The sequence below is a fragment of the Geotrypetes seraphini genome, chromosome 3 (genome assembly GCF_902459505.1).
Source record: "Geotrypetes seraphini chromosome 3, aGeoSer1.1, whole genome shotgun sequence".
Taxonomy (NCBI): Eukaryota; Metazoa; Chordata; class Amphibia; order Gymnophiona; family Dermophiidae; genus Geotrypetes; species Geotrypetes seraphini.
In genome coordinates this window covers 51,149,591-51,176,818 of record NC_047086.1, presented here as the reverse complement: position 1 = coordinate 51,176,818, position 27,228 = coordinate 51,149,591, and the positions used below count along the sequence as shown (strand labels likewise).

Below are 27,228 nucleotides of genomic sequence, written 5' to 3'. Positions count from 1 at the left end.
ACATTCATCTCATTAGTGCTTCCTTGTAAGATCTTCGGGAGCACTGGTGAGTGTTATGTAATATAAGAAAGTTTGGAAACTATGAAAGTGTTTCTATAAGAAAAATATTTATTATATTTTTTGAGGATTTCAAATATAAATATTGACTTTATCCCTCTTTCTTGGAATTCCTCAAACCCTAATACCACCAGAACCTCCCACAAATTAAAACTAATCCTTCCACTTGCTAAAAGGCATTTCCCACACAGGAAAGCTAGGGTCCTCCCTCCACTTCAAAATCACTGAGCTCTGGAACAACCTCACCTCCCCTCTTCGGAATTTGAGCTCCCTCCAAGTTTTCCGCAAACATCTGAAAACCTGGCTTTTCACAAAAATGTAAGTCTCCCTCCAACTTAGGAATCAAGGAAACTCTTATATCTTGGCATCCCAAGTCCTCTAAATTTTCTTCACACTTCTACCTCTAACCCTCTGTTGTAATTCCTTCCTATTTCTTCCACTGTAAACCGCGCCGAGCTCTACGAACGTGGAGATGATGCGGTATACAAACCTAAGGATTAGATTAGATTAGAGTCTGGCTATGAGATCCTTCTGCGCTATCAATTTTGGGTCTGAAGATAGCCGCTGAAATCCATGATTAAGAAATGTAAATGAACTCTAATGTGGAGAAATAGTATTTGAAAGTAATAATATATAGACTTCTTCACATATAACTTGGGTGCTACTAAAAAGACTGACTATAAAAGAATTTGCACACATTTATACCAACCTTGGAACAGATGTATGCATTGGTATTTGTGTACCATTGAGGGTCTTTCACTAAAGTGTTCTAAGCTGTTAACACACAAATTAGCATGCACCAGCTGTTACTACCTTGGCATGGCAGTGTTCACATGCTAATTCATATATCACCTGCATGTTGGGTTAGAAGGCAGAAACTAGGTGGGTCATGGATCGAGAACAAGTGTGAACTGCATACAACAGCATGCTATACTTAGTGTGTGCTAACTGTGTGCTAACTCAGTAGGAGACACTAAGGGAGGAATTTTATAAATGGTGCCTGGCACCGCTAGGCACCCTAATCATGGACACCTAGCTCTGGGTTTTACTAAACTGGGCTAGAGGTTTTTAGCGCAGGCCATTGAGGTAAATATTCTGACGCTCTCAGGAATTCTATGAGCGCTAGAGAATTTACCTTGATGGCCCATGCTAAAAACCTCTAGCGACACTTAGTTAAAGGAGCCCTACAATTCTCGCACAGTTTCTTTTAAATTGGTGGGGTATTTGACCACGCCATTGAAAACTGATTATAAAAATTTTTTAATGAGTTAATTAGGGCTGTGAGTGGACTACCGCATGGCATCCAGCAATGCCTAAATCGAGGCACCCACCAGCGCCTAACGATGCCTATCCAAAAAGTTGGCATGCTTAGGGGCGGAGAATGGGCATGGTTTACTTAGGCATCTGAGTTTGGAACCGGTAAATTAGGCCAGGAAAACCCTGGCTTAATATACCAGCATCTGCAGAAGAGCAGAAGTAAGGAGGAAGTTGAGAATTACAGGCCAGTTAGTCTGACCTCAGTAGTGAGTAAACTAATAGAAATGCTTCTTAAGCGGAGGATAATGAGCTTTCTAGAATCAAATGGACTGCAGGACCCGAGGCAGCATGGTTTTATGAGAGGCAGGTCTTGTCAGACGAAATTGATTTCTTTGACTGGGTGAACAAACAGTTGGATATGGGGGAGCGCTAGATGTAGTTTACTTGGATTTTAGCAAAGGTTTCAGCACAGTGCCTTATAGGAGATTAATAAACTGAATGCATGCGGTATGGACCCAAAAGTGACAACTGGATTAGAAACTGATTAAGTGGAAAGAGGCAAAGGATAGTGGTAAAATGAATTTGCTCGGAGGAAAAGGATGTTGTTAATGCAGTGCCACAGGGCACTGTGGGCCGGCTCTGTTTAACAGATTTGTGAGTGATATTGTGGAAGGACTGTCTGACAAAGTTTTTCTTTTTGCAGATGATACCAAGCTCTGTAATAGGGTAGACACCCCAGAGGGTGTGGATAACATGAGGAGGGATCTGGCGAAGCTTGAAGAATGGTCAAGCAATTGGCACTAAGATTTAATGCCAAGAAATGCAGGGTCATGCATTTGGGCTGCAAAAATCCAGAAGAACGGTATAGTATAGGAAGCAAGGAACTTCTGGGCATGGAAGAATTGTGAGACTTGGGCGTTATTGTGTCCGATGATCTCAGGGTGGCAAAATAGGTAGAAAAGGCGATGGTCAAAGCCAGGAAGATGCCTGGGTGCATAAGGAAAGGAATAGCCAGTAGGAAAACGGAGGTAATAATGTCATTGTATAAGTCTCTGGTGAGGCCCCATTTGGAATACTGTGTGCAATTTTGGAGACCACACCTTCAAAAAGATATAAAGAAGATGGAGTCAGTCCAGAGGGCTGCTACATAATTGGTTAGTGCCTTTGTCATAAATTGTATGGTGACAAACTTAAAGAACTTAATATGTATACTCTGGAAGAAAGACGGGAGAGAGAGAATATGATAGAGACATTTAAATATTTCCTTGGAGTTAATGTACAGAAGTTGAGTCTTTTTCAAATGAAGGAAATCTCTGGAAGGAGAGGGCATAGGATGAAGTTAAGAGTCGTTAGGCTCAGGAGTAATGTGAGAAAATATTTCTTTACAGAAAGGGTTGTAGATGCTTGGAATAGTCTCCCAGTGGAGGTGGTGGAGAAGAAGATTGTTTCTGAATTTAAGATAGTATGGGACAGGCATGTGGGATCTCAGGGAGAGGAGGAGATAGTGGATGGTGTGGAAGGGCAGACTGGATGGGCCATTGGGCCTTTATCTGGCTTCATGAACATAAGAACATAAGAACATAAGCAATGCCTCTGCTGGGTCAGACCTGAGGTCCATCATGCCCAGCAGTCCGCTCACGCGGCGGCCCAACAGGTCCAGGACCTGTGCAGTAATCCTCTATTTATACCCCTCTATCCCCTTTTCCAGCAGGAAATTGTCCAATCCTTTCTTAAACCCCTGTACTGTACTCTGCCCTATTACGCCCTCTGGAAGCGCATTCCAGGTGTCCACCACTCGTTGGGTAAAGAAGAACTTCCTAGCATTCGTTTTAAATCTGTCCCCTTTCAACTTTTCCAAGTGTCCTCTTGTTCTTTTATTTTTCGAAAGTTTGAAGAATCTGTCCTTCTCTACTCTCTCTATGCCCTTCATGATCTTATAAGTCTCTATCATATCCCCTCTAAGTCTCCTCTTCTCCAGGGAAAAGAGACCCAGTTTCTCCAATCTCTCAGCGTATGAGAGGTTTTCCATCCCTTTTATCAAGCGTGTCGTTCTCCTCTGAACCCTCTCGAGTAACGCCATATCCTTCCTAAGGTACGGAGACCAATATTGGACGCAGTATTCCAGATGCGGGCGCACCATCGCCCGATACAATGGCAGGATAACTTCTTTTGTCCTTGTTGTAATACCCTTCTTGATTATGCCTAGCATTCTATTTGCTTTCTTAGCGGCTGTTGCGCACTGTGCCGTCGGCTTCATTGTCATGTCCACCATTACCCCCAAGTCCCTTTCTTGGTTACTCTCATTCAATAATATCCCTCCCATCGTATAGTTGTACCTGGGGTTTCTGTTTCCAACATGCAATACTTTACATTTCTCAACGTTGAACTTCATCTGCCATCTCGCCGCCCATTCCCCCAATTTGTTCAAGTCCCTTTGCAATTCTTCGCATTCCTCTTTAGTCCCAGCTCCACTAAATAGTTTTGTATCATCCGCAAATTTTATTATCTCACACTTCGTGCCTGTTTCTAGATCATTTATGAATATATTAAATAGCAGCGGCCCGAGCACTGAGCCCTGCGGAACACCACTCGTGACCCTCATCCAGTCCGAGTAGTAGCCCTTCACCCCTATCCTCTGTTTCCTACCCGCCAACCAGTTTCTGATCCATCTATGTACGTCTCCGTCCACTCCATGGTTCTTCAGTTTCCGGAGTAGACGTTCGTGGGGCACCTTGTCAAAGGCTTTTTGGAAATCAAGGTATATGATGTCTATGGGGTCTCCTCTGTCCATCCGTTTGTTAATTCCTTCGAAGAAGTGTAATAAGTTTGTTAGGCACGATCTCCCCCTGCAGAAACCATGTTGGGTTGTTTTCAAAAGTTTGTTTCTTTCCAGATGTTCATCGTTCCAGATGTTCTTTTAATCAGTGCTTCCGCCAGTTTCCCCGGAACCGAGGTCAAACTCACTGGTCTGTAGTTTCCCGGGTCACCTCTTGATCACTTTTTAAAGATGGGCGTGACATTGGCTATCTTCCAATCCTCCGGGATCATGCCTGTTTTCAAGGATAGGTTGCAAATTTGCTGCAGTAGTTCCGCTATCTCCTCCTTTAATTCCTTCAGAACCCTGGGATGGATTCCGTCCGGACCCGGGGATTTGTCAGTTTTAAGTTTTTCTATCTGCCTGTGTACATCATCAAGGCTCACTTCCATGGATGTTAATTTTTCTGCTTGATTTCCATTAAAAATTTGTTCAGGTTCCGGTATGTTGGTTGTGTCTTCGTTTGTAAATACAGACGAGAAGAACATGTTGAGTCTTTCTGCGACTTCTTTCTCCTCCTTCACCGCTCCCTTCCTGTCTCCTTCGTCCAGCGGTCCCACCTCCTCCCTAGCTGGCTGTTTCCCTTTAACATATCTGAAGAACGGTTTGAAATTTCGTGCCTCCCTGGCTAGCCTCTCTTCATACTCTCTTTTGGCTTTTCGAACCACACGGTGACATTCTTTTTGATACTTCCTGTGCTCCTTCTGGTTCCCTTCAGTTTCCATGTTTCTACCAGAAGTATGTCTAACAATGCCTAGGCACTGCGAAACGTAATTCTATAAGTAGCATCTAGAGGTTGATTGACAACCATGCCAAGTTTAGGCGCAGTTGTCTTAAGTGCATCTGGGCTAATTGTGACCAGGTGTGCATGTGCTATTTTCAGCGCAATAATTGCAGCAGACATTCTCGGCACACTTGCAGAAATTATCACACAGCCTTTGCACTTAGCCTGCCTGAACAGCAAATATTAAAACACAGTAAGGAGTAGATTCTTTAAACAGCAATAAAAAAAATCAGTGCCGAAAAATAGCCCTTAGCACTATTCTAAAAGCAGCACTCAAAGTTGAGCACCATTTGTAGATTAATGCTTAGCACCGGTTACTGTGCCTAAATTAAGGTTTGGTCATTTATGCTTACTGAAACAGGGTGGAAATTCTCATGCCTAACTTAAGTGCAAAGCCCCCTTGTTCTATAACCGTGCATTAGAGAATGACACGGTGACAAAATTCATCACCGTTCCCGTCCCCGCGGATAACCGCGGGAAACGATCTTCATGTCATTCTTTAAAGAGAGAGGGAAGAATCAGAGTATGAATGGCCACAACCACTGACCCACAAGCTTTGCTTTGAAGAATGCTGGTGTAGAAGGACAGAGGATGAAATAGACACTAGAAAATGACATGGGATTATTTCACGCGGTTATCCGCGGGAACGGGAACGGTGATGAATTTTGTCACCGTGTCATTCTCTACCGTGCATGTAAATTGCAAGAACGCCTTTGATCCGCCTGTGACACCTCCCATGGCCATGCCCTCTTTTTGGAACTGTGTGTAAATTTTATGCGCAGATCTCATGCCTATATTTATGCGCATAAATTTTTATCAATTCCAATTACACCAATAATTGCTTGTTAAGATCCCATTTATCGATGTTAATTGGCTTGTTATTCAATTGAATTGCAAGAGCAAATGGTAGTTGTTGGTTGGTGTTTGGTATAGAATTTGGAGGTAAGATGCAACAACTTAGCATGCTTTAGTAAAAGGACCCCATAGGCACCTATGTTCCCTTTATAACATAGTCTTACGAGGGGATGCTGAAACGTTAGCCCAACCAACCAACTTTCTAAATTCTGAGCGTTATTGTGCCACTGTAGCTGAAAAGAGTGTTATCTTACTATGTTAAGTGCCAATTTGCAGAAACAAAATTCTGTGTTTTGACATGGGGCTCCTTTTATCAAGGTGCGCTACGGGGGTAAGCGCGTCGGACATTTCATCACACGCTAACCCCCGCGGCAAGCCAAAAACCTAACGCCTCGTCAATGGAGGCGTTAGCGACTAGCGCGGCAGGCGGTCGAGCGCGCGGTATTCCGCGCGTTAACCGCCTACCTCACCTTGATAAAAGGAGCCCATTGTTTCAGATCATTGATTGAACGATATCCATGTCAGTCTCTTCTTGGTTGGGCTGAGAACTTTTCAGAACTCCCTCGTACATAGGAACCTTTTTGCTTCTTGAACATAGGCATTCTTTTATTAAAAAAATAAAAAAAAATACCCCCCATATGCACAAACTCTTTCTGATATATTTTATGTGATATTGTGCCATACATATTGCACTGTTTAATGAGATGAATGCATATGTTAAATAATACTGATTTCATATTCAACTAACATAATACAGTTCCAAAAACTCATCATCACGGCATAACAGACATTTAAAAAAAAATCCTTTGCCTGTCGTATTCAGCTTTCTTCCAAATGATCAGTGTTTGCACCAGTTATTTTTCCATCTCAGTATTATGGTGATGACTAACTATTTTATATGGCTTCTTATTTCATGTGATCCAGCACTATATCTGATATTTGGATATCATTGACTTCAAAATCTGTGAACCATTGGCATAACTGTACCCATTAGCTAGAACTGTTTTTAACCTGTTATATTACCTCCTGTTGAAAGGTAATATGGCAATGATGCAATGGTTCCATTTCAGATATGTGCTTTGTTGTAGAAGTGTAGGAGGCCACAGATGGAACAAGGCGGAGTCACTTTCATTGAAAAGCAATAGCCTGCATCAAGGGTCTGCCTAAAAGTCACCAACACATTTATATACTGCCTAAAATCTAGGCGGTTTTCAATATCATTCATAAAATTCCATAAAATCCAGAGACATAGACAATATTCATTATCTGTGTGTATATGGCGGCCATATGCCAAAGTAACATGGGAATTTTCGTATATCTTACATATAAGCCTCAACAAATAGTTGGGTCTTTAGTAGTTTCTTAAGGTCAATACAATCTGTGCACAATCTCAAATGTCCAGGCAGGTTGTTCCATAGATGTACACCAGCGATACAAAACATAGTTGGTTTTGTAGTTACATAGTGCACTCCCATTTCCTTAATTAAATAATTCAATTTTCTATACTGTTCTCCCAGTGAAGTTCAGAATGGTTTGCATGAATTTATTCAAACATTTTTCCCTGTCTGTCTTGGTGGGCTCACAATCTATCTAATGTACCTGGGGCAATGGGGGATTAAGTGACTTCTTAAAGTATCTAATTTCTTAAGCACAGGAAGATAAGAGTAAAAGTAAGATACTCATCACTGTTCGTTTCCAAGATTATTGAATGAGCATACGAGAGAGATATTTTTGTGAATTTATAGATAATCTCTCTGGTCCTATATATATATACATTTTTTGGATTAAGTGACTTGCCCAGGGTCACAAGGAGCAGCGTGGGTTTGAACCCACAACCCCAGGGTGCTGAGGCTGTAGCTTTAACCACTGCACCACACTCATCCCTCAGTTTGTATCCAAGAAGGTTGGTGAAACGGGACCTGACACAGTCCATGTTTCGAAGAAACACTCCTTCCTCAGGGGTCCCAAAAAGTTTGAACCCACAACCTCAGGGTGCGGAGACTGTAGCTTTAACCACTGTGCCACACTCTTCCTTGCTATTAATCTAATTCCTCCCTCTGATCTCAATGCCCTTCCAGGTTTATGTATCTCCCACAACGCATCAATACATGCTGGGGCCGACCTATGTAGAACCTGGTGGACTATCGTGAGGACTTTGTGCTGTACCCTCTGTTTTATTGGCAGCCAGTGAAGTTGTTTCAAGGCAGTTGAAACGTGCGCCATTGTAGGTGTGTTTGTAATCAGCCTAGCAGCCAAATTCATTACCAACTGCAAGGCCTTATTCTTTGCCTGTGTCAAACCAAGGTAGAGAGAATTGCGGTAATCCAATTTTGGCAAGATTAAGCACATTTCCAAAGATCTGCTATCAAAAAGTCACATACAAAAAAGTCAAGGTTGAGTTTCTGATTGCAGTTTCCCTGTGAAAGTGGCTGCACCTTATTGCGCCATCTATTGCCTCCTATACTTTTATTGTGCTGTGGACTTTTGTGTTACCATTTTCCCTCTGGTTTACTCTACTTTGTTTGTAGAAGCCATATTTGTATGTTTATGTAGCTGGCCCGAAAGGTAAACGTTCAAATTTTCCATAACTGATATGCTGCTACCTTCATTTCATGCTTTGTTGGTTCCCTTGTGCTTTCTTATTTCCCCCTCACACCAGGCTGCTTGGCGGTTTTATTCCACTGACTCCGGTCGAACATACCTGACAGCCACCTGGCAATATTATGAAAGTATTCTTCCACCTCTCAGGCATGTATCAATGCTATGAATGATGAATAAAGCCATGACCTGTACTGGTTTACTAATCTGCTTTTCAATTTTTGTTTTACCCCCTGCTCCCTTCTGCCTTGTTTTTCTTTTCTTTTTTTATTATATATCCTGCACGTAGTGTGTATGGCGTAGTTATGCGGCTGATGAGAAATCGGTTTCCATTGCTACCTGGAAGCCTCATTTGAAGGCCTTGCATACCTGCAGCCCTACAAAGTAGGTACAAATATGGCAGCTGGTGTTGTACTTGATGTCTGTTCAAGCTCTAGAAAATTAGTTTTTATGTTTGATTTTCTTTTTCCTCTTTCTTTGGTTTTCATTTCAATTTAGAACTTCAATTAAGAGCATTATTTTCCAGGCTCCGATTTTTAAAAATGAAGCAACCATTTCTAAGAATTTTATCCAATGATAGTATAGTAAAAATTGATAAATCCTAATCTTATGTTCTTCTATTAAAAAGTAACCATTGTAGAAAGGGGGGGGGAAAGTACAAATTTCAAGCAACTGATATTTTTTTTTTAATATCGTTATTAGATTTTCAAACTACAATTGTGCAACAAGTAATTCATATACATAAAATATCACAAGACAAGCACAATAAACTTTCAGACATTAATATACAATTAAATTTTTCCCACCCAATATCCAAATAAAATAAAACCCACAAGAAACTATCCATATATACCCTGAATCAAGTTCCAATGCAACGCCCTTCCTCCACCCCCAACCCACCCTGGATGTGTATGTTTATACGGCTATAAAATAAAATCAATTATTCTTCCTTACAAAATTTAGCCAATGGCTCCCAAACATCCATAAACTTTCTGTAACGCCCTTGCTGTATGGCCATGAAACGTTCCATTTTAAAGATATAACACAGAGATTCCCATCAAAAACAACCAAGCAACTGATATTAAATAGGGTGAATTGTACCATAAAAATAATCTATCGCATCATCTTGGACATCAAGTGTTATAAAAATTCATATGCCAGAATTTACTAATAGATGTCAATCACAATTGTATTCACCCAGTGTATATTAAAATAATAAATATATCTTAGCGTTACAGATTCTCAGTAGGCTCTTGTTCCATTTTTATGGTTTTTATGCTAACATAGCACGAGCCATTGTCTTCACCGGATCCGTATATACAAAAATTATTTTTGTTTGCTTTTTTGTTTTATACATGCAAAAATTTCTTCATGCTACTTAACCAGGGTAATAAATTCTTAAAATTGTAAACTTATCTTGTGTATTTTCTTAATCAGGGAGCCCCTCCACCGACATGACCATGTTTCATTTCTATTTCATCAGGGTCGAGGCTCCCAATGTATGATTCTAAAAATCAAATAAGGTATTAGGATCTCCCCATACGACAGAAGGATAGGTTTCTTGTATATTAGTTAATAAATTGCATTTCATGTTTAAACCTAACATTGCCAACCAGAAAATAGTGAAAGAGACTTAGGGCTCCTTTTCCTAAGCTGCGTTAGCGTTTTTAGCGCACGCAGCATTTTAGCGTGCGCTAAACCCATGCTACGTGGCTAGAATTAGCGCCAGCTCAATGCTGGCGTTAAGGTTTAGCACGCGCGGCAATTTAGCGCGCGCTATTCTGCGCATTAAAGCCCTAACCCGGCTTAGTAAAAGGAGCCCTTACTGTCAAGTACTTCTCATACCGCACTCCAACTAGTTTCATTTAGAACTGGCAGCGTCTGATGTCAGATCCGGGTATATTTTAAACTATTAGACCAGCTGATGCCGGTGTTTGCCACAAGAGATGAAGACTCAGAAGCAGCCGTCCAGTGAGGGAGGGGCAGGAGCAGTGGCGTACCTAGGGTATGTGGCACCCGGGGCCCATCATTTTTTGACCCCCCCCCCATGTAAAAAAATATTTTTTGTAATGACCATGAAGCGGAATAAATGGTCAGAATAGAAACAGGCAGTGAAAATTTTCTTATATTCCAAACATAACATAACATAAATTATATCTGAATTGTCATGACATCAGAAGTACATATGGAGTAGTTGCAGGTGATGCTTGGGACAGTTCTGATTGTGTTAGTTCGGTTTTATGTGTTTTTTTAATAGAAGGGTTTTTATTTCTTTTTGAAGGTTTTGCAGTCTGTGGTCGATGCCAGTTGGTTGTAGAGTTGGGGGTCGAGTGTTGCAGCTCGAATGGCTAGGAGGTTGTCGAACAGTTTTTGTCTTTTGACGTTTTTGGTTGGAGGGTGTGTGAATGGTGCGTGAGTTCTCCTATGTCTGGTTGAGGTGGATTGAATTATTTAGCTGAAGAAATTAGTTACCCCCTCATCCTACACACATTAATTCTCTTCCATTTTTGTTCCCATTATAAAAAACACTGATAAGTTCCCAGAAAAAAAATACATTAAAATAAGAAGTGAAAACAAAGGCCCCTACAGATGAGAACATAACATAAGAATAGCCTAATTGGGTCAGACCAATGGTCCATCATGCCCAGTAGTCCATTCTCATGGTAGCCAATCCAGGACACTAATACCTGGTCAAAACCCAAAGAGTAGCAACATTCCATGCTACTGATCCAGGGCAAGCAGACACTTCCCCCATGTCTTAATAACAGATTATGGACTTTTCCTCCAGGAATTTGTCCAAATCTTTCTTAAAACCAGCTACACTATCTGCTTTTACCATAACTTCTGGCCACTTCATTTTTAAGTTTAGATCTTTCCTTTCAAACAGAGACCTTGCTAGATGTCAAATACAGCACAAGGTAACTTCACATGGACTTAGCTGTGCAGGAAATGTGAATCTCCTCATACACCCACCATATAGTGCAAAAATGTGCAAAGGTCTGTTTTTTTCTTTCGATCACTACATAGCCTAATGCCACACAAGCAGCGCTGTTACAAACATATTCTGTAGGTCAATGCTAAGGATAACAAAGTTTCCTTCCTTGGACCAGAAGGAGATACTGATAAACCACTGGAAGAGATCCCAAAACAACACCCAAAGACCCACTCAGTGTGTGAACCAGTTGAGTGGAGTGGACTAACTGGGGGGTGGAAATGGGCCCGGAGTTTGCTCAGCAGAATTTCCCAGACCACCTCTTCCTCTCAACACATTGACACGCTGCCACCATCACCACTAGGAACACCTCACTGGGTAGGCCAGCTATGCTATAAACTTTATAAAACACATTATTATATTTTCTTATAAAGCACATATTTTAACTGAACTCTCTGACATCCTCAGCCTTTCCATTCACAAAAATAGAAGGAAGAAAAGTTCCTATTTCCTGCTGTCTCATGTCCCCGGCCTATACAATATTTTTTTTCTGCAGACCCTTCAAAAGTCTGACCAAATCCTCGTTTCACTTGCATTATAAAGTACTGAGGATGCCATCTCTCCCCAATCCCAGGTCCTAAAGTCTAAGACAGTATCGCAAACTAATGCTGCCAGATTCAGGAAAAAAAATTTCGATTTGATTCAGCCTATTGAATTGGTTTTTCAATTCGATTTTCCTGCCCAGTTGGGTGATTTTTTTCAAAACTCCTGGTGGGTTTTATAGCTTTTAAACCCCTTTGGCTTCTCCTAACCACACTGGCGCTGTGGTGTAAATAAAATAAAGGAACAAAAAGGACTTTTCCTCTCTCTGTTAAATCCTAGCTCACGTTTGCAGTCCAACACCAGCTCTGGCGGGTTACACATTTCAAATCTGACATATTATAATCACAAAACAGAAAATAAAATTAATTTTTCTACCTTTTGTTGTCTGGTTATATTTCAAATCTTGTTGGTCCAAGGCTCTGGTTTTCTTCTGATAACTTGCTTGCCAGGGTCTCCTTATTTCTGCATGCTAACCATCCATCTGCCAACTCTGTCCTCCCTTTCCATTTCCCTTCCCTTCCCAGGAAGTCTGGTATCTTTCCTTTTTTTCATCTCCCTCCACAGATCCACCTTTTCTTAACTACCCTTTCATCCGGCATCTCTCCCTCCTTCCCCACCACCCCAGAGTCCACCATCTCTCCCTTTCTTTTCCTAATTACCCTCCTATCCAGTATCTCTATCCCTCCTCCACACCATCCCTTGTGTCCCTAAATCTCATGGTCCATCATCTCTTTCCCTCTCCTCTATTTTCAGACCCATTATTTCTTCCCCCCCCCCAAACGTTTGGCATATGCACGTCTCTTTGAACACCCCCTTCCCTCCGTGTACTTCTAAACCAGGGTGTCCCCCAAAGGCCTGTCCCCCCTTAAAGGTCTGCCTGTCCCCCCTTGAAGGCCTGCACCCCCCTTTAAGGCCTGTCCCACCCCCTTGTAGGCCTGTCCCCCCCTTGTAGGCCTGTCCCCCCCTTGAAGGCCTGCCTTCCTGTCCCCCCCTTGAAGGCCTGTCTCCCCCTTGAAGGCCTGTCCCCCCCTTGAAGGCCTGTCCCCCCCTTGAAGGTCTGCACCCCCCCGAAGGCCTGTCCCACCCCCTTGTAGCTTGTCCCCCCCCCTTATAGGCCTGTCCCCCCTTGAAGGCCTGCCTGCCTGTCCCCCCCTTGAAGGCCTGCCTGCCTGTCCCCCCCTTGAAGGCCTGCACCCCCTTGAAGGCCTGCACCCCCTTGAAGGTCTGCACCCCCCCCCGAAGGCCTGCATTCCCCCCGAAGGCCTGCACCCCCCTTGAAGGCCTGCACCCCCTTGAAGGTCTGCACCCCCCCGAAGGCCTGCATCCCCCCCGAAGGCCTGTCCCCCCCTTGAAGGCCTGTCCCACCCCCTTGTAGGCCTGTCCCCCCCTTGAAGGCCTGCCCCCCCTTGAAGGCATGCCTGCCCCCCTTGAAGGCCTGTCCCTCCCCCTTGAAGGCCTACACCCCCTTGAAGGTCTGCACCCCCCCGAAGGCCTGTCCCACCCCCTTGTAGCTTGTTCCCCCCCTTATAGGCCTGTCCCCCTTGAAGGCCTGCCTGCCTGTCCCCCCCTTGAAGGTCTGCACCCCCCCCCCGAAGGCCTGCATTCCCCCCGAAGACCTGCACCCCCCTTGAAGGCCTGCACCCCCTTGAAGGTCTGCACCCCCCCGAAGGCCTGCATCCCCCCCGAAGGCCTGTCCCCCCTTGAAGGCCTGTCCCACCCCCTTGTAGGCCTGTCCCCCCCTTGTAGGCCTGCCCCCCCTTGAAGGCATGCCTGCCCCCCCTTGAAGGCCTGTCCCTCCCCCTTGAAGGCCTGCACCCCTTGAAGGCCTATACCCCCTTGAAGGTCTGCACCCCCCCGAAGGCCTGTCCCACCCCCTTGTAGCTTGTCACCCCTTATAGGCCTGTCCCCCCCTTGAAGGCCTGCCTTCCTGTCCCCCCCTTGAAGGCCTGTCCCCCCCTTGAAGGTCTGCACCCCCCCCGAAGGCCTGCATTCCCCCCAAAGGCCTGCACCCCCTTGAAGGTCTGCACCCCCTCGAAAGGCCTGCATCCCCCCCGAAGGCCTGTCCCCCCCTTGAAGGCCTGTCCCACCCCCTTGTAGGCCTGTCCCCCCCTTGAAGGCATGCCTGCCCCCCCTTGAAGGCCTGCACCCCTTGAAGGTCTGCACATACCCCCGAAGGCCTGTCCCCCCTTGAAGGCCGGCCTGTCCCCCCTTGAAGGCCTGCCTGCCTGCCTGTCACCCCCCTCCCCCTTGAAAGCCTGCCTGCCTGCCCGCCCGCCCCACCCTGAAGGCCTGATGCCCTGACCCACCCAGAAGGACCGCTCGCCCCCCCTGGCCTCCCCGCACCACCTATGAAGCAGTCGCAACAGGATCGCGACGTCAGCAATCCCTGCGCTGCTTCCTGCGCCACGGTCCCGCCCCTCCTCTGACGTCAGAGGAGGGGCGGGACCGCGGCGCAGGAAGCAGCTCAGGGATCGCTGACGTCGCGATCCTGCTGCGGGCTGCTTCACATGTGGTGCAGGAAGGTCAGTGGGGCGAGCGGTCCTTCGGGGGTGGGGGGGACTGAACGGCAAGGCCGGGAGCACCCCCTCAGGGCTGGCACCCGGGGCGCACCGCCCCCGCCCCCCTCCTTGGTACGCCACTGGGTAGGAGCAAGGAAAGCTCCTGCCGATACAGTGCTGGACTGCTGTAATTTTAAAAAGGTACCGGGGGGATGTTATATTCACTCCATAAGATGCACCTACATTTCCACCCACTTTGGGGGGGAAAGTGCATCTTATGGAGCAAAAAATATGATATTTTTTTCAATATTTCAAAAGGTGATTCTGTTCACTTCTCCTTCTTTCTGTGTAGTGCCTTCTCTTTGGAATGCTCTTCCTCTTGCCTTCCATTTTGAGCAGTCATATTCACACTTTAAAGCATTAATTAGGGCACATTTTTTCCAGATTAGCTTTTCCAAACATCCATTCTTAAATCTCACTAATCCAATGGAGCAGGGTCTGGAATAAGTATAATTTTTATCTCTAATCCTTTTCATTATCTTCTTTTATTATGAACAGAGTTCCTTTTCCTTTGAATTAGAAAAGATTCAAAGAAGATTAACCAAAATAATAAAGGGGATGGAATTCCTCTTATATGAGGAAAGGCTAAAGAGGTTAGGGCTCTGTAGCTTGGAAAAGAGATTGCTAGGGGGGGGATATGATTCAGGTCTACAAAATCCTGAGTGGTATAGATTGGGTTTGGACAAGTTTCTGGAGGAAAGGTCCATAGTCTTCTATTAAAAAAGATTTGGATAATTTCCTAAAAGAGAAGTCTATAAGCCATTATTAAGATGATGTGGGGAAAATCCACTGCTTATTCCTAGGATAAGCAGCAAAAAAAGAGATTAGGTTCTTACCTTACTAATATCTTTTCTAGTAGATGCAAATAGGTGTGTTATTCTGGAGAGACGGGTAATATCCCCATGCTTGTGAGCCATGCAGAAGTAATTCCCCCTAGCTTTTGAATCTCTCCTCCTTCACTAGAGGGCTCTGTCACCCCCTTCAGTTTGTACCAAAGCAGGTGATAGCCCCATAAAGAAAACATGTGAAGGAGGGATACGGGGGAAACTCCCTGAACTACAACTCTGTTTTGCTCTAAAATCATAACAAACATGTTAACATTGCCATTGAACAATTAAAACAGCAAAACAAGCATGCCAAACAAACATTTATGGATCTGAAGAATAACCCCAATATGTTATAGCAATAGATATTCTTTATACCTGAGGGGCAAATTCTGTAAATGGCGTTCCGATTCTAGGTGGCAATAGGTGTCCTACTGCTGTCTAACCAGCCAATCCTGATGCATGTTTTCTAAAAAAAAATCTCCCGAGGCAGGTCACCTACATTGGAGGCACCTCCGGGAGCCTAGGAAGGTGCACAAGCCTGCCTAAGCTTGACTAAGGCTAGGCATGGGCATGGTATGGCCCAGAAGTAGCCTTAGGCAGACCTAGGTGGCCATACGTATCTCCCTAGGCCAGCGGGAGACACATACAATGTAGGCCAGCATAATGCTGTCCGGCAGGGGAATGGGGGTTCTGGCATGAGGGATTGGGCATCCTTCCTGCCAGCGATCTAACGGGGGGGGGGGGGGGGGTGCCGGTGATTTACAACAGTGGCAACACACGTGAATTGAGTTTCAGTGTTGAGCATTAGCACTTTAAACAACACGACTGAAGCAACAGTAGTGGACTAAATCAGCAACAGCAATAACCAGCAAGAAGATAAGTCTGGTTTGCTTTCTATTTTGGGGGATATTCGTGTTGAATTATTTAGTCATAACAGTACAATTGCTGCAGTAATGATAAGGGTTTTTTGGCCAATGATCGAAACATGAGGGGAGCCAAGATTTTTTTCTAACTCTCACTCATAGCCCTGGTAGAAAACATGCGCCTCGTGTCTTCTGAGGCCTTTTTCCCTTATTCAGCAAATTGTCTTCAAAACGTATCACAGTGAGTGTTTTGGCAATATAGCACAGCATTTGTACTTACATACTGTGGTACATAGTAAATGATGACAGACCTGAATGGTCCATCCAGTCTGCCCAATGGTTACATGTGTTATAAATTTATGATTAAATTGTCTTGTATTTCTGGATCATATACTAAACTTATGATCACAACTGTAGGTGTTGTTAAGTGCTCATGCACTAATAGCTATGTGTTAATGGGAAAATTAGCACATGGCCGCTATTGCAAAAATGGAAAAATCCACAATATACCAGCAGTATGCAGGAAAGACCAACACTGGGACTAGCACAGGCCATTTTTTTAGCTCTGTTTAGTAAAAGGGCCCCTAAATGATCTAGTGTTATGAGAAAAACCTTTTATTTTATTTATTATTTATTTTAAAAATGTATATACCGTTTAAACCTAAACAGTTTACATATCGTTACATACATAATTCAATAAAACAAATAAAATCAAACAAACATTAACATATAATCATCAGAAAATCACGTGAAGTGCCCATCAAAAGAACATCCGCAAACATCAGTTCCTAAAAAAAAAAAAAAGCATTAACAAATAACTGCGTTTTTAATAGTTTTCTGAAATTACTCTTGTCATGACATTTTCGTAATTGACCGACAAGTGAATTCCACAATTTGACCCCCTGCACTGCGAAAGGCCATTTTACTAGTCTCAGCATATTTCAGATTAACATTTGGTTTTAATAACGCTGAGTTCTCAGAACTTTTGTGGTACAAACCCATTTCCACAGAACCAATCATAGAGTTCTACATTAGCCACAAAGGGCTCCTTTTACTAAGGTGCGCTAGCGTTTTTAGCGCACGCTACACCACGCGGTACGCTTCTAGAATAACGCCAGCTCAATGCTGGTGTTAAGGACTAGTGCGCGTGGCAATTTAGCGAGCGCTATTCCGCGCGTTAAGGCCCTAACACACCTTAGTAAAAGGAGCCCATAGAGATTTATTTCAGTTAATGCCTTCCTCTTTACCTGAGGCAACAAAACAAGGAGAGAAGGGAGGTCCCAACCTAAACTGCAGTAGAAAACCAACCGAGAGCAAACAAAACAAAACTGCAGATCTGTATAAGACGTAGGCAAAATTTATTGTGACAAAATAATTATATGCAAACCCTTTTACCAATCAAGGGACCCGACACGGTCCGTGTTTCGGACAAACCTTCATCAGGGGTCCATGGTAAAAAAGGAAAACAAAAAAAGTCACAAAAAATTGTAGAGTAGTGACGGCTCTTTGCAGTTAGTGAACCTCGACGTCGCTAAAACCTTGCTGCTACTCTATAATTTTTTGTGACTTTTTTTGTTTTCCTTTTTTACCATGGACCCCTGACGAAGGTTTGTCCGAAACACGGACCGTGTCGGGTCCCTTGATTGGTAAAAAGGTTTGCATATAATTATTTTGTCACAATAAATTTTGCCTACGTCTTGTACAGATCTGTAGTTTTGTTTTGTTTGTTCCTCTTTACCTGATGCATTCACATCCATCATTTAGAGGTTTAAGAGCAGATCAAATAATTTCTATCTTGGATAGTTTAGGTACAATTTTTCCTGTCTTATGGACAGGAGAAGTATTGAAGTGCTCTTCTGCCCTACCTTTCTATAATTCTATGAACTTATCCAGTGATCAAGAGAGCCTAATCATCCGTCAATCAAAGCTCTGCAGGAATTGTTGGAGGATTATGAAGGCTTTGTTGAAATGATTAGAGTAGAATCCTATGTGAGTGATTGCCACATATTTTACTACTTAAAACATTATTTTTGTCAAATTAAAACATATACCTTCCCTTTTACAAAACCACAGAAGCGGATTTTAGCACAGGTCGGTGCGCTGAATGCTCTGCGCTGCTCCTGACGCTCATAGGAACTCTATGAGTGTCGGGAGCAGCGCAGAGCATTCAGCGTGCCGGCCTGCAATAAAAAAACACTTGTGGTTTTGTAAAAGGGGGGAGATAGCATGGAGCCTGGAAATATTAGTTATTTTTTTATTATGAAAAAATTAAAATAGAGAGTCATCTTTGAGCAAACATTTGTAAATCATGAAGTTTAAACAAAGCCGCAGTACAATTTTGGCCCTAGAAAACAATGCACATCTTATTGATGAATGATGAATTCTAAAAACTAATTTAAATCAAATCTGTATCAATACCGCAGATAACTTTTGTCTAATAAGAAGCTTTGAGCTCTCTGTTATATGTCTGTCAGCGATGCATTTTGCTTAAGTGAGTGCTTTGCTAGCTCAGTCCGCAGTGCTATGTAATGAGCATGTTATGCACGTGTATAAATATAACTTTTGGAAAAAGTCTTTTCTCACAAGTATATTATCTTGCTTGAATGTTTTGTGCCTGCTGTTCATAAAGTTATGCATTAAATACCTATAATGAAATTAACACATTCCCTTGCAGTTAAACTGTTTTCAATGCTGTTTGCTACAGAATTATAATGGTTCATTTTTTAGGAATAATTAAATTTTTTTCTTTCATTTACTATCACATGAAGGAAAGAGCAAGGGGAGAGCTCTAGCAGGTTTGTATTATTTCTATTGCTATAAATAGTTAATTTCTTTTTAAATTGCTTCAGATTCCTCTTAATATCAAGTACCACTTCACAGTTGTCTATAAGGAGCCAGTTAAGAGAGTATTTTAGATATTTTTTTATTGTTTGAAAATGTTTCACTGTGGATTATTCCACATCCAAGAGCCCTGTTTTCTGAAATTTGTGCTACTGAACCAGAAAATGAGGCAAAGATTTAACAACAGGGCTTTTGATGCTAATTGTGGTAAAATGCATTTAGTTTTATTACAATAAGCAAATGCATTGCGCACTGTCACAAAGCAGAACTTAAGTATTGATTCAAGCCAATGGTGTAGCTGCAGGTGAGACGGGCTTCAATCTTGGCCCAGGTCTACCTAGCAGTTGCACCACACTCCCCTCTCTCCCTCTTCTCTGCTGGCAGCCTGGTATTTGCCTTGTCTCTGAGCTACCTCCCTGGTGTACCTTAGAGGTGTCCTCAGTGGCCACAGTCATTCGTTTTTACTACCTACACCAGCTCCACAGGCTTCCCTCTGCCACATCCTACTAGTGGCCACCGGGGACATTGCTAAGGCACAATGGGGGGTATTCAGAGGAGGATTGGGGAGAGGAGAGAAGTTTGATGTGTTTGGGGGAGGGGGGTGACTGTATTTTATATATCTAGGGCAGAAAAAAGGCCCTTCTAAGTTAGCTGTAGGCCCACTCAAAATAGGCCTGGGTACACCACTGCTTTAGGCACTGCAAGAAAGAGCCCTCATTTTCTCCTTCTTGACTGTTGAATAATAGACGTTTGATTCTTCTTTTAATTAATAATGTGAATAAATTTAAATCATGGTAAATAACAGGAAAAAAATGAAATGTAACCCACCAAAGATCAAAAGAATATAATGACATGAATACACTTCACATCAAATATTTTAGAGGGAAGCACAAAGTTATTCACCTAAAATCCAAGTTTTTATTTCTAAAAGAAACAGAACCCCAAACCCATCCAAGGAACAGAAAATAGGAAGAAAAAAACAAACGCAAGAAAAACCACATTAAAATATTCAAAATCCAGATTTATCCCTCATAAAATTCTCTGCATGTAAGAGGTAGAGAAAAAATGTATCTATAATTCTTTTTCACTTGGCACTTACACAGAAATCATAAGAAAAAAGTTACTCCAATGGCTAAAACCAGGGTTAAGTTGATGAAGTCTTCTTTATACTGGAGAATGTGGTAAAATCAGTTAGCTTAGCAGGGTTTACATAACATAACATAAAATTCACTTCTATACCAAAAATACTGCTAAGTTCTATGCGGTTCACAAAAGATTATGAGTATAAAAGATGAGAAGAAAGGCAAAGTATGCCTAATTTTCAAAGTATTCAATGAAAAGATACGTTTTTAAGACACGTTGAAATTGTAGATAAGATTCAGTCGACATAATTAAGAAAGTCAAATCCTTATCCCATAATGCCGCTTGAAAGGACATAAGAACATAAGCAGTGCCTCCGCCGGGTCAGACCATAGGTCCATCCTGCCCAGCAGTCCGCTCCCGCGGCGGCCCAAACAGGTCACGACCTGTCTGAATCACCAGAAGGGGCCCCCTTGCCACCTTGGTTTCTCATTGAAGTCCTATCTTCCCATCGTAGTCCTAACCCTCCGGTCTTGCACATGCACGACCTGGTTGGCTTTCTATACTTATTACCTGGTTAGCTTTCTATACTTGTGTTACATCCCAGCTCCTCCCTCAGTATCCCACGATCCCTTTATCCCTCAGGAATCCGTCCAATCCCTGTTTGAATCCCTGTACCGTACTCTGCCTGATCACTTCCTCCGGTAGCGCATTCCAAGTGTCCACGACCCTTTGGGTGAAAAAAAACTTCTTTGCATTTGTTTTGAACCTATCTCCCTTCAGTTTCTCCGAATGCCCCCTCGTACCCTGTTGTCCCCTTCAGCCTGAAGAATCTGTCCCTATCCACCCTCTCTATTCCCCTCATGATCTTGAAGGTCTCTATCATATCTCCCCTGAGCCTCCTTTTTTCCAGAGAGAAGAGCCCCAGCCTATCCAACCTCTCGGCGTATGGGCAGTGTTCCAGCCCTCTTACCAGTTTCGTTGCTCTCCTTTGGACTCTCTCAAGTACCGCCATGTCCTTCTTGAGGTACGGCGACCAATATTGAACGCAGTATTCCAGATGTGGACGCACCATCGCTCGATACAATGGCATGATGACTTCCCGCGTCCTGGTTGTTATGCCCCTCTTTATGATGTCCAGCATCCTGTTGGCTTTTTTCGAGGCTGCTGCGCACTGTGCAGATGGCTTCAGTGATGCATCCACCAGCACACCCAAATCTCTCTCAAGACTGCTGTCTCCCAACAATGCCCCCCCCAATTTGTAGTTGAACAACGGGTTCTTTTTCCCTATATGCATGACCTTGCATTTTTCCACGTTAAAACGCATTTGCCATTTGTTTGCCCAGTCTTCCAGTTTGTCCAGGTCCCTTTGTAGGTCCTCACACTCCTCCCTGGACCTAACTCTGCCGCACAGTTTGGTATCATCTGCAAATTTTATAACCTCGCACTTTGCCTCCTTTTCCAGGTCATTGATAAATATGTTGAAGAGTAACAGCCCCAGCACCGATCCCTGTGGCACACCGCTCGTGACTCCCCATCAGTCAGAATATTGGCCCTTCACTCCGACCCTCTGCAGTCTACCCGACAACCAGTGCTCAATCCATCTGTGTACATCCCCTCCCACCCCGTGGTTCCACAGCTTCCTAAGCAGCCTTTCATGTGGCACCTTGTCGAAAGCCTTTTGAAAATCGAGGTAAATGATGTCTATAGGTTCCTCATTGTCCACCCGACTGCTTATTCCCTCGGATGGACAATGGGGAACCTATAGACATCATTTACCTCGATTTTCAAAAGGCTTTCGACAAGGTGCCACATGAAAGGCTGCTTAGGAAGCTGTGGAACCACGGGGTGGGAGGGGATGTACACAGATGGATCGAGCACTGGTTGTCGGGTAGACTGCAGAGGACAGCAGACATTGTTGAAATCTTTGAAATTTACAGCCCTTGGCAGATTGAAAAGAAAATAGTGCATGTGATTTCCTGGAATGTTTGGAGTTATAGAATGTAAATGATTCTAAGAGATATTCTGGAATTAAGCCTGCCAATACTTCAAAACAGAAACAACCAAACTTGAACTTAATCTGCACTTCAATCGGTGGCCAATGTAATTGACGATAGAAAGGTGTAATATGATCATACTTCTTCAGATTATAAATCAAGTGAACCGCTGCTTTCTGAATAATGCGCAGTCTCTGCAGATTTTTTGGGCTCCAGGTTTGGATAATTTCCTACAAGAGAAGTCCATAGACCATTGTTGAGATGGCTTGGGGAAATCCACTGCTTATTCCTGGGATAAGCAGTATAAAATCTGTTTTACTACTTGGAATCTAGCTAGATATTTGGGACCTGGGTTGGCCACTGTTGGCAACAGGATACTGGGCTTGATGGACCTTTGGTCTGTCCCAGTATGGCAATTCTTATGTTCTTATTTGCATCTGTAACAAAGTAATCTTCCCCTAGATTCTATATAGGTTATGCAAAGTTGGCCATACAAACTTGGGTGAAAAGCTATTAACAATCATTAATTGGTATTAACTGGCAATCATTAAGTGTTACTTGCATATCTGCCCTACACCCAATTCGGTAACATGCACCCCTAAATTTTATGGCACACCACTCAGAAAGGGGCATTGCCATGGGGGACCAAGGGCAGGTCTTGGGCATTCCTGGAAGTCAGGTGCAATGTTATAGAATAATATCTTTCATATACCCAAAAATCATTAGTTGTGTGCCAGCATTTACACCAGGTTTCTGCAGGCCTAAGTGCTCATACTCACAAGATCCACATAAAGCTAGTATTCTGTAAAGGATGAACTTTGCAGCAAACCTTTGGCAAAAGACTTCTTGAGCACCTAACTTTGGGCACTATTTACTGACTCCTCCCCTTTAATTGGCAGATGGTGAAATGGCTGCTTTATGTAACTAGATGTTGAACGAGAGTAACAGTGCAAATTAACAGGTATTTGGGGTGACGGGATAATCGCGCGCCATACACCAGTGCACTGACAATTCGGCGCAATAAAGAAGCGCGCCGCGGGAAAACTTTTAAAGAGTTCCGACGGGGGGTGGGGGTGGAACCCCCCCCTTTACTGCATCGTGTTCGTGTTCGCGCTGCCATTTTCTCTATAATGCAGGGTTCCAACCCCCCAACCCTCCCCCAATAGCAGCACGAACACTATGCAGCAAAGTGGGGGGGGGGTCCCCACTCACACCCCGCTTTGGAGCTCTTTAAAATTAAGTTTTTCCGCGGTGCGCTTCTTTCTTGCGCCGAATTGTCAGCGCTGGATTGTCGGCGCGCTGGTGTCTTGCGCGCGACAGACTATGAACCGGCATCTCCCATAAGAGCCACAGAAGACACATGATGCTTCTGAGCAACAATGCCAAATAAAGAGTTAATGAACATCTTTCTTAAGAAAATAAGCTCCCCCCCACCCCCCACACACTTTTATCAAGCTGCGCCACTGAGCTGCACAAGCTAAATGTTGAGTTATCTATTCTATTCCTACGGGCAGGTCAGCATTTAGCTCACGCTGCTTTGTAGCACAATATAAGGTCCATAAGTTCTTGTGTCAGAGGGAGCTGATCATCCCTTCCTCTTAACCATGCTAGAAGAAACAAAAACATCTAGTTTCAAGTTTTATTTTAGTTTGATGAATCACTTATTTAGTTTTACTAAGCGAGATATATATTTAGACATACCATTTAAAATTTAAAATAGTGGGTTAGACCGACAGACTTATAGACCAATCAATACACAAGGTAAAAAGGGACAGAACTACAATTCAATGCTTTAGAGTACAGAGGAGAACCATAAATGGAAAGAACATTAGGGAGGGAAAAGAGGACACCTGGAAGAAAAACTAGAATAAAATTTGAACATAATTTAAAGATTAAAAGCATCTTTAAAAAGGAAACTCTTTAAGTTACTTTTAAAACGACTCAAAATCATTTTCCTCTCTTACATGCTGAGGTAAAGTGTTCCAAAGTTGCGGAGCCATCACTGAAAACATATCATGTCGTCTAGTTCTAATAACTTTCAAAGAGAGGACTACTATGAGCTTTTGATTAGTGGACCGGAGAGAACGCGACGTGCTATAAGGGATAAGTAATTTATTAATGAATTGAGGTTCATTAGTGGAAAGGGTTTTAAATACTAAGAGTAAAATTTTTAAAAGTAATACAATGGTTAATTGGGAGCTAGTGGGATTTAATCAGAAAAGGAGTGACATGATCATATTTTTTACCATTATGAATAAGTTTAACGGCAGTATTCTGGATTATCTGAAAGCGCTTCTTTTCTTTTTGCGTGCTTTTTATTTATAAAGAATTACAGTAATTGAGTTTAGCAATAATTAAAGAGTAAATTAATATATTTAGCAATTTTGGCTCCAGAAACTTAGAAATCGAGTGAATCATTCGTAGCCTATCTCCACCTACCACACTCCCCACCCCGTTTAAATCTAAAATATTTCTAATTACTCAACATGTATCACCTTAAGTTCCCGACTATTCCTATGTAATTCTGATGTAATTCTTATGACAATTCTTATGTAATGCAACAATTCTTGTAACCTCCTGGTAACTCTTATGTAATCCGCCTTGAACCGCAAGGTAATGGCAGAATAGAAATCACTAATGTAATGTAATGTAATTGTACCTTAGAGAGAGACTGTAGATCTTTTTCCTCAGCAGCTCCTCGGGCCATGTCCTGCCCCTTTGGTCACGCCTCTTTAGGCACACGCCCACAGGCTTACATCCACGGGCCATATTCCATGGCAAGTCCCTGATTTTATTGGAGCATTAGATCACCTTGGAATGACGTCAGACACCTAGACAGGGAGCTCCTTCTCAGCACTCGGGTTAAGCTGAGATTCTCTCCTTCAGTCTCCTCCATGATAATTCCCTAATTTTATTGGAATTTTAGGGCACCTTGGAATGACATCAGATGCCAGATAGGGAGCTCCTCCTTAGCACTCCCTTCTCACAAACAAGCACACCAGCGCTCAGGTTAGGCTGAGATTCTGTCTTCCCAACAGTCTGAGGTTTTAAGGGACCATCTGTTTTCAAAATAAGTTAGTTTCAGTCTAAGTTAGGTTAGATTATTTATTCTTGACACACTATTTTTAACTGACTCACAGACCAAAGCAGTTTACAAATTCAAATAAACATGGAAAAATAAAAAGAAGTACAGTACAAGATATCATATGGGAAAGACACAATCATACCAAATGAGTTAAGGGAAGAGCATCAGATGCTCATAACCACTTGTACATCAAACCTTAAATCTAAGGCCTTCAGCTAGAATGTCTGTGGACGTCAATACCTGCAGCAGAAGATCTTGCCATATTGAAAATACAGGTTACTCTTTTCTTCTGATTACTAACTCACAGACTTCTTCAGTCTCTCTAGGGAAAATGTTGACAAACTGCTACACGTGGGCAATGTCCCACAAGTACATATCCATAAAAATCTGATAGGATGCTATGTGGGATGTAACCAAAGCATTCTGAAAAAAGTTTTACCGAAAAACTCCAATGTCTGAGCATCTCTTCCAAGGGCATCGAGGAGTGAGTCTTGTAACTTTTGGTGCTTTTGAGAGCATATACAACAGCCATGGAATGGTGAGGAATCTACTGCTTCTCAAATCCAAGGGCCTTTTGAACTCTATACATAAAATTAACCTTCTTGTTAATAGAAAAATTAGAGGTGGGTACCTTGCATTTTCATCTGTACTTCCTTCAGGATACTATGCATTTTCATCTGTACTTCCTTCAGGATACTGTCACAGCTTCCTTGGGTGAGTCAAGGAATTGGAGGACATCCAATGTTTCTATTCTGGGAGCATGTGCCACTGCCTAACAAAATTAATAAATGAGAGTTCTTCAGGTGGAGATTTGCATCTCTTGTCAGGTGGTGAGGGATCTGAAGGGAGACCAAAGAACTCTTTCTGTGGGAAGACCTTTGGTTGGTCTTCTGAGTCCCAGAAGCATACTCATAAAACTATTCTTTAGGAATTGAGCTGTCTTCAAAGGCTGCCATCAACTGAGATTTGGAGATCACAATAAGAGTGGCCTAAGTCACCTGGGATTTATTAGAAACAGGGTCTCAGGTCGATGGAGGTTGTCACACCTTATCTGATGGCAAACAAATCAGGGAGAAATCTCTCTACAACTATCAAGCCGAACAAAACAACAGTGGAGATGTTCATAAGTTCCTGATATGCAATCTTTATTTCAAAACTCTGCCTAAGAGTGCGATGGCTCGACACGAATGTGTTTTGGCCTCTGTGGTCCGCCTCAGGAGCCTTGCTTTAACATTCCACTACTAAGTAGAACAGCACATATCTTGAAAAAGATCAATTTACTTGTGATAAATTTTCACTACTAGCAGAGTGTAGCAAATCATGAGTAACCCTTTAAGAGCAACATTTGTATACCATCGAGATAAAAAATGAATTGATCTTTTTCAAGATATGTGCTGTTCTACTTAGTAGTGGAATGTTAAAGCAAGGCTCCTGAGGAAGACCGCAAAGGCCGAAACACATGCGTGTCGAGCCATCGCACTCTTAGGCAGAGTTTTGAAATAAAGATTGCATATCAGGAACTTTTGAACATCTCCACTGTTGTTTCATTCGACACCCTATCTGATACCATGAAGTGTAAGTGGTCCTCATGTCAACAGCACTTGGAGAATACCAGTGAACTCAGTGTCTTGGTATTTTCAGCACCATGATTCGATAAGAAGCAATATCTTGGTGCCCCAGCCTCCACTAAAGAACACCGATGAAGTGAAAGACAAATTTTTCCTTTTCTTTGGATGGATATTGGACAATGACTATTCCTAAAAGCCTCTATCAATGCTTGATGTCAAGGGTGATCGAGACATTTTCAATGTCAATACATTCCTAATGTCTGATGTGGCTCTGAAACCCATGGAGACTGATGCTTCTGATGCTGATCTTGATGGAACCGTCTTTTATCTATGCTATGAAACTTTACATGATGCTTTTCTCTTCTTTGATATTTGTGAAAACAAAAAACAGAATACAATCAGAGGGATCTTGGTCTTGTCCCAGGTACTGCAGGCACCAATTATGAGGATCTGTAATAGATATGGTTCTATTGCACTGGGACAAACAGAAAAAAAAAAGAGAGGGAAG

General features: G+C 42.9%; 1 protein-coding gene across 4 annotated transcripts in view; it reads left to right on the top strand.

Annotated features, from left to right (window-relative positions):
• The window catches only part of KCNQ5 (potassium voltage-gated channel subfamily Q member 5), a 919,416-nt gene that overhangs the window by 789,375 nt on the left and 102,813 nt on the right, over positions 1-27,228 (top strand). For 3 of the 4 annotated variants that reach the window (XM_033936063.1, XM_033936062.1, XM_033936066.1), the window contains exons 8-9: positions 8,656-8,750; positions 18,918-18,944. In XM_033936063.1, coding sequence (XP_033791954.1) covers positions 8,656-8,750; positions 18,918-18,944 — 122 coding nt within the window. The remainder of the gene's footprint in view (positions 1-8,655; positions 8,751-18,917; positions 18,945-27,228) is intronic. The other variant, XM_033936064.1, reaches the window with a different exon arrangement.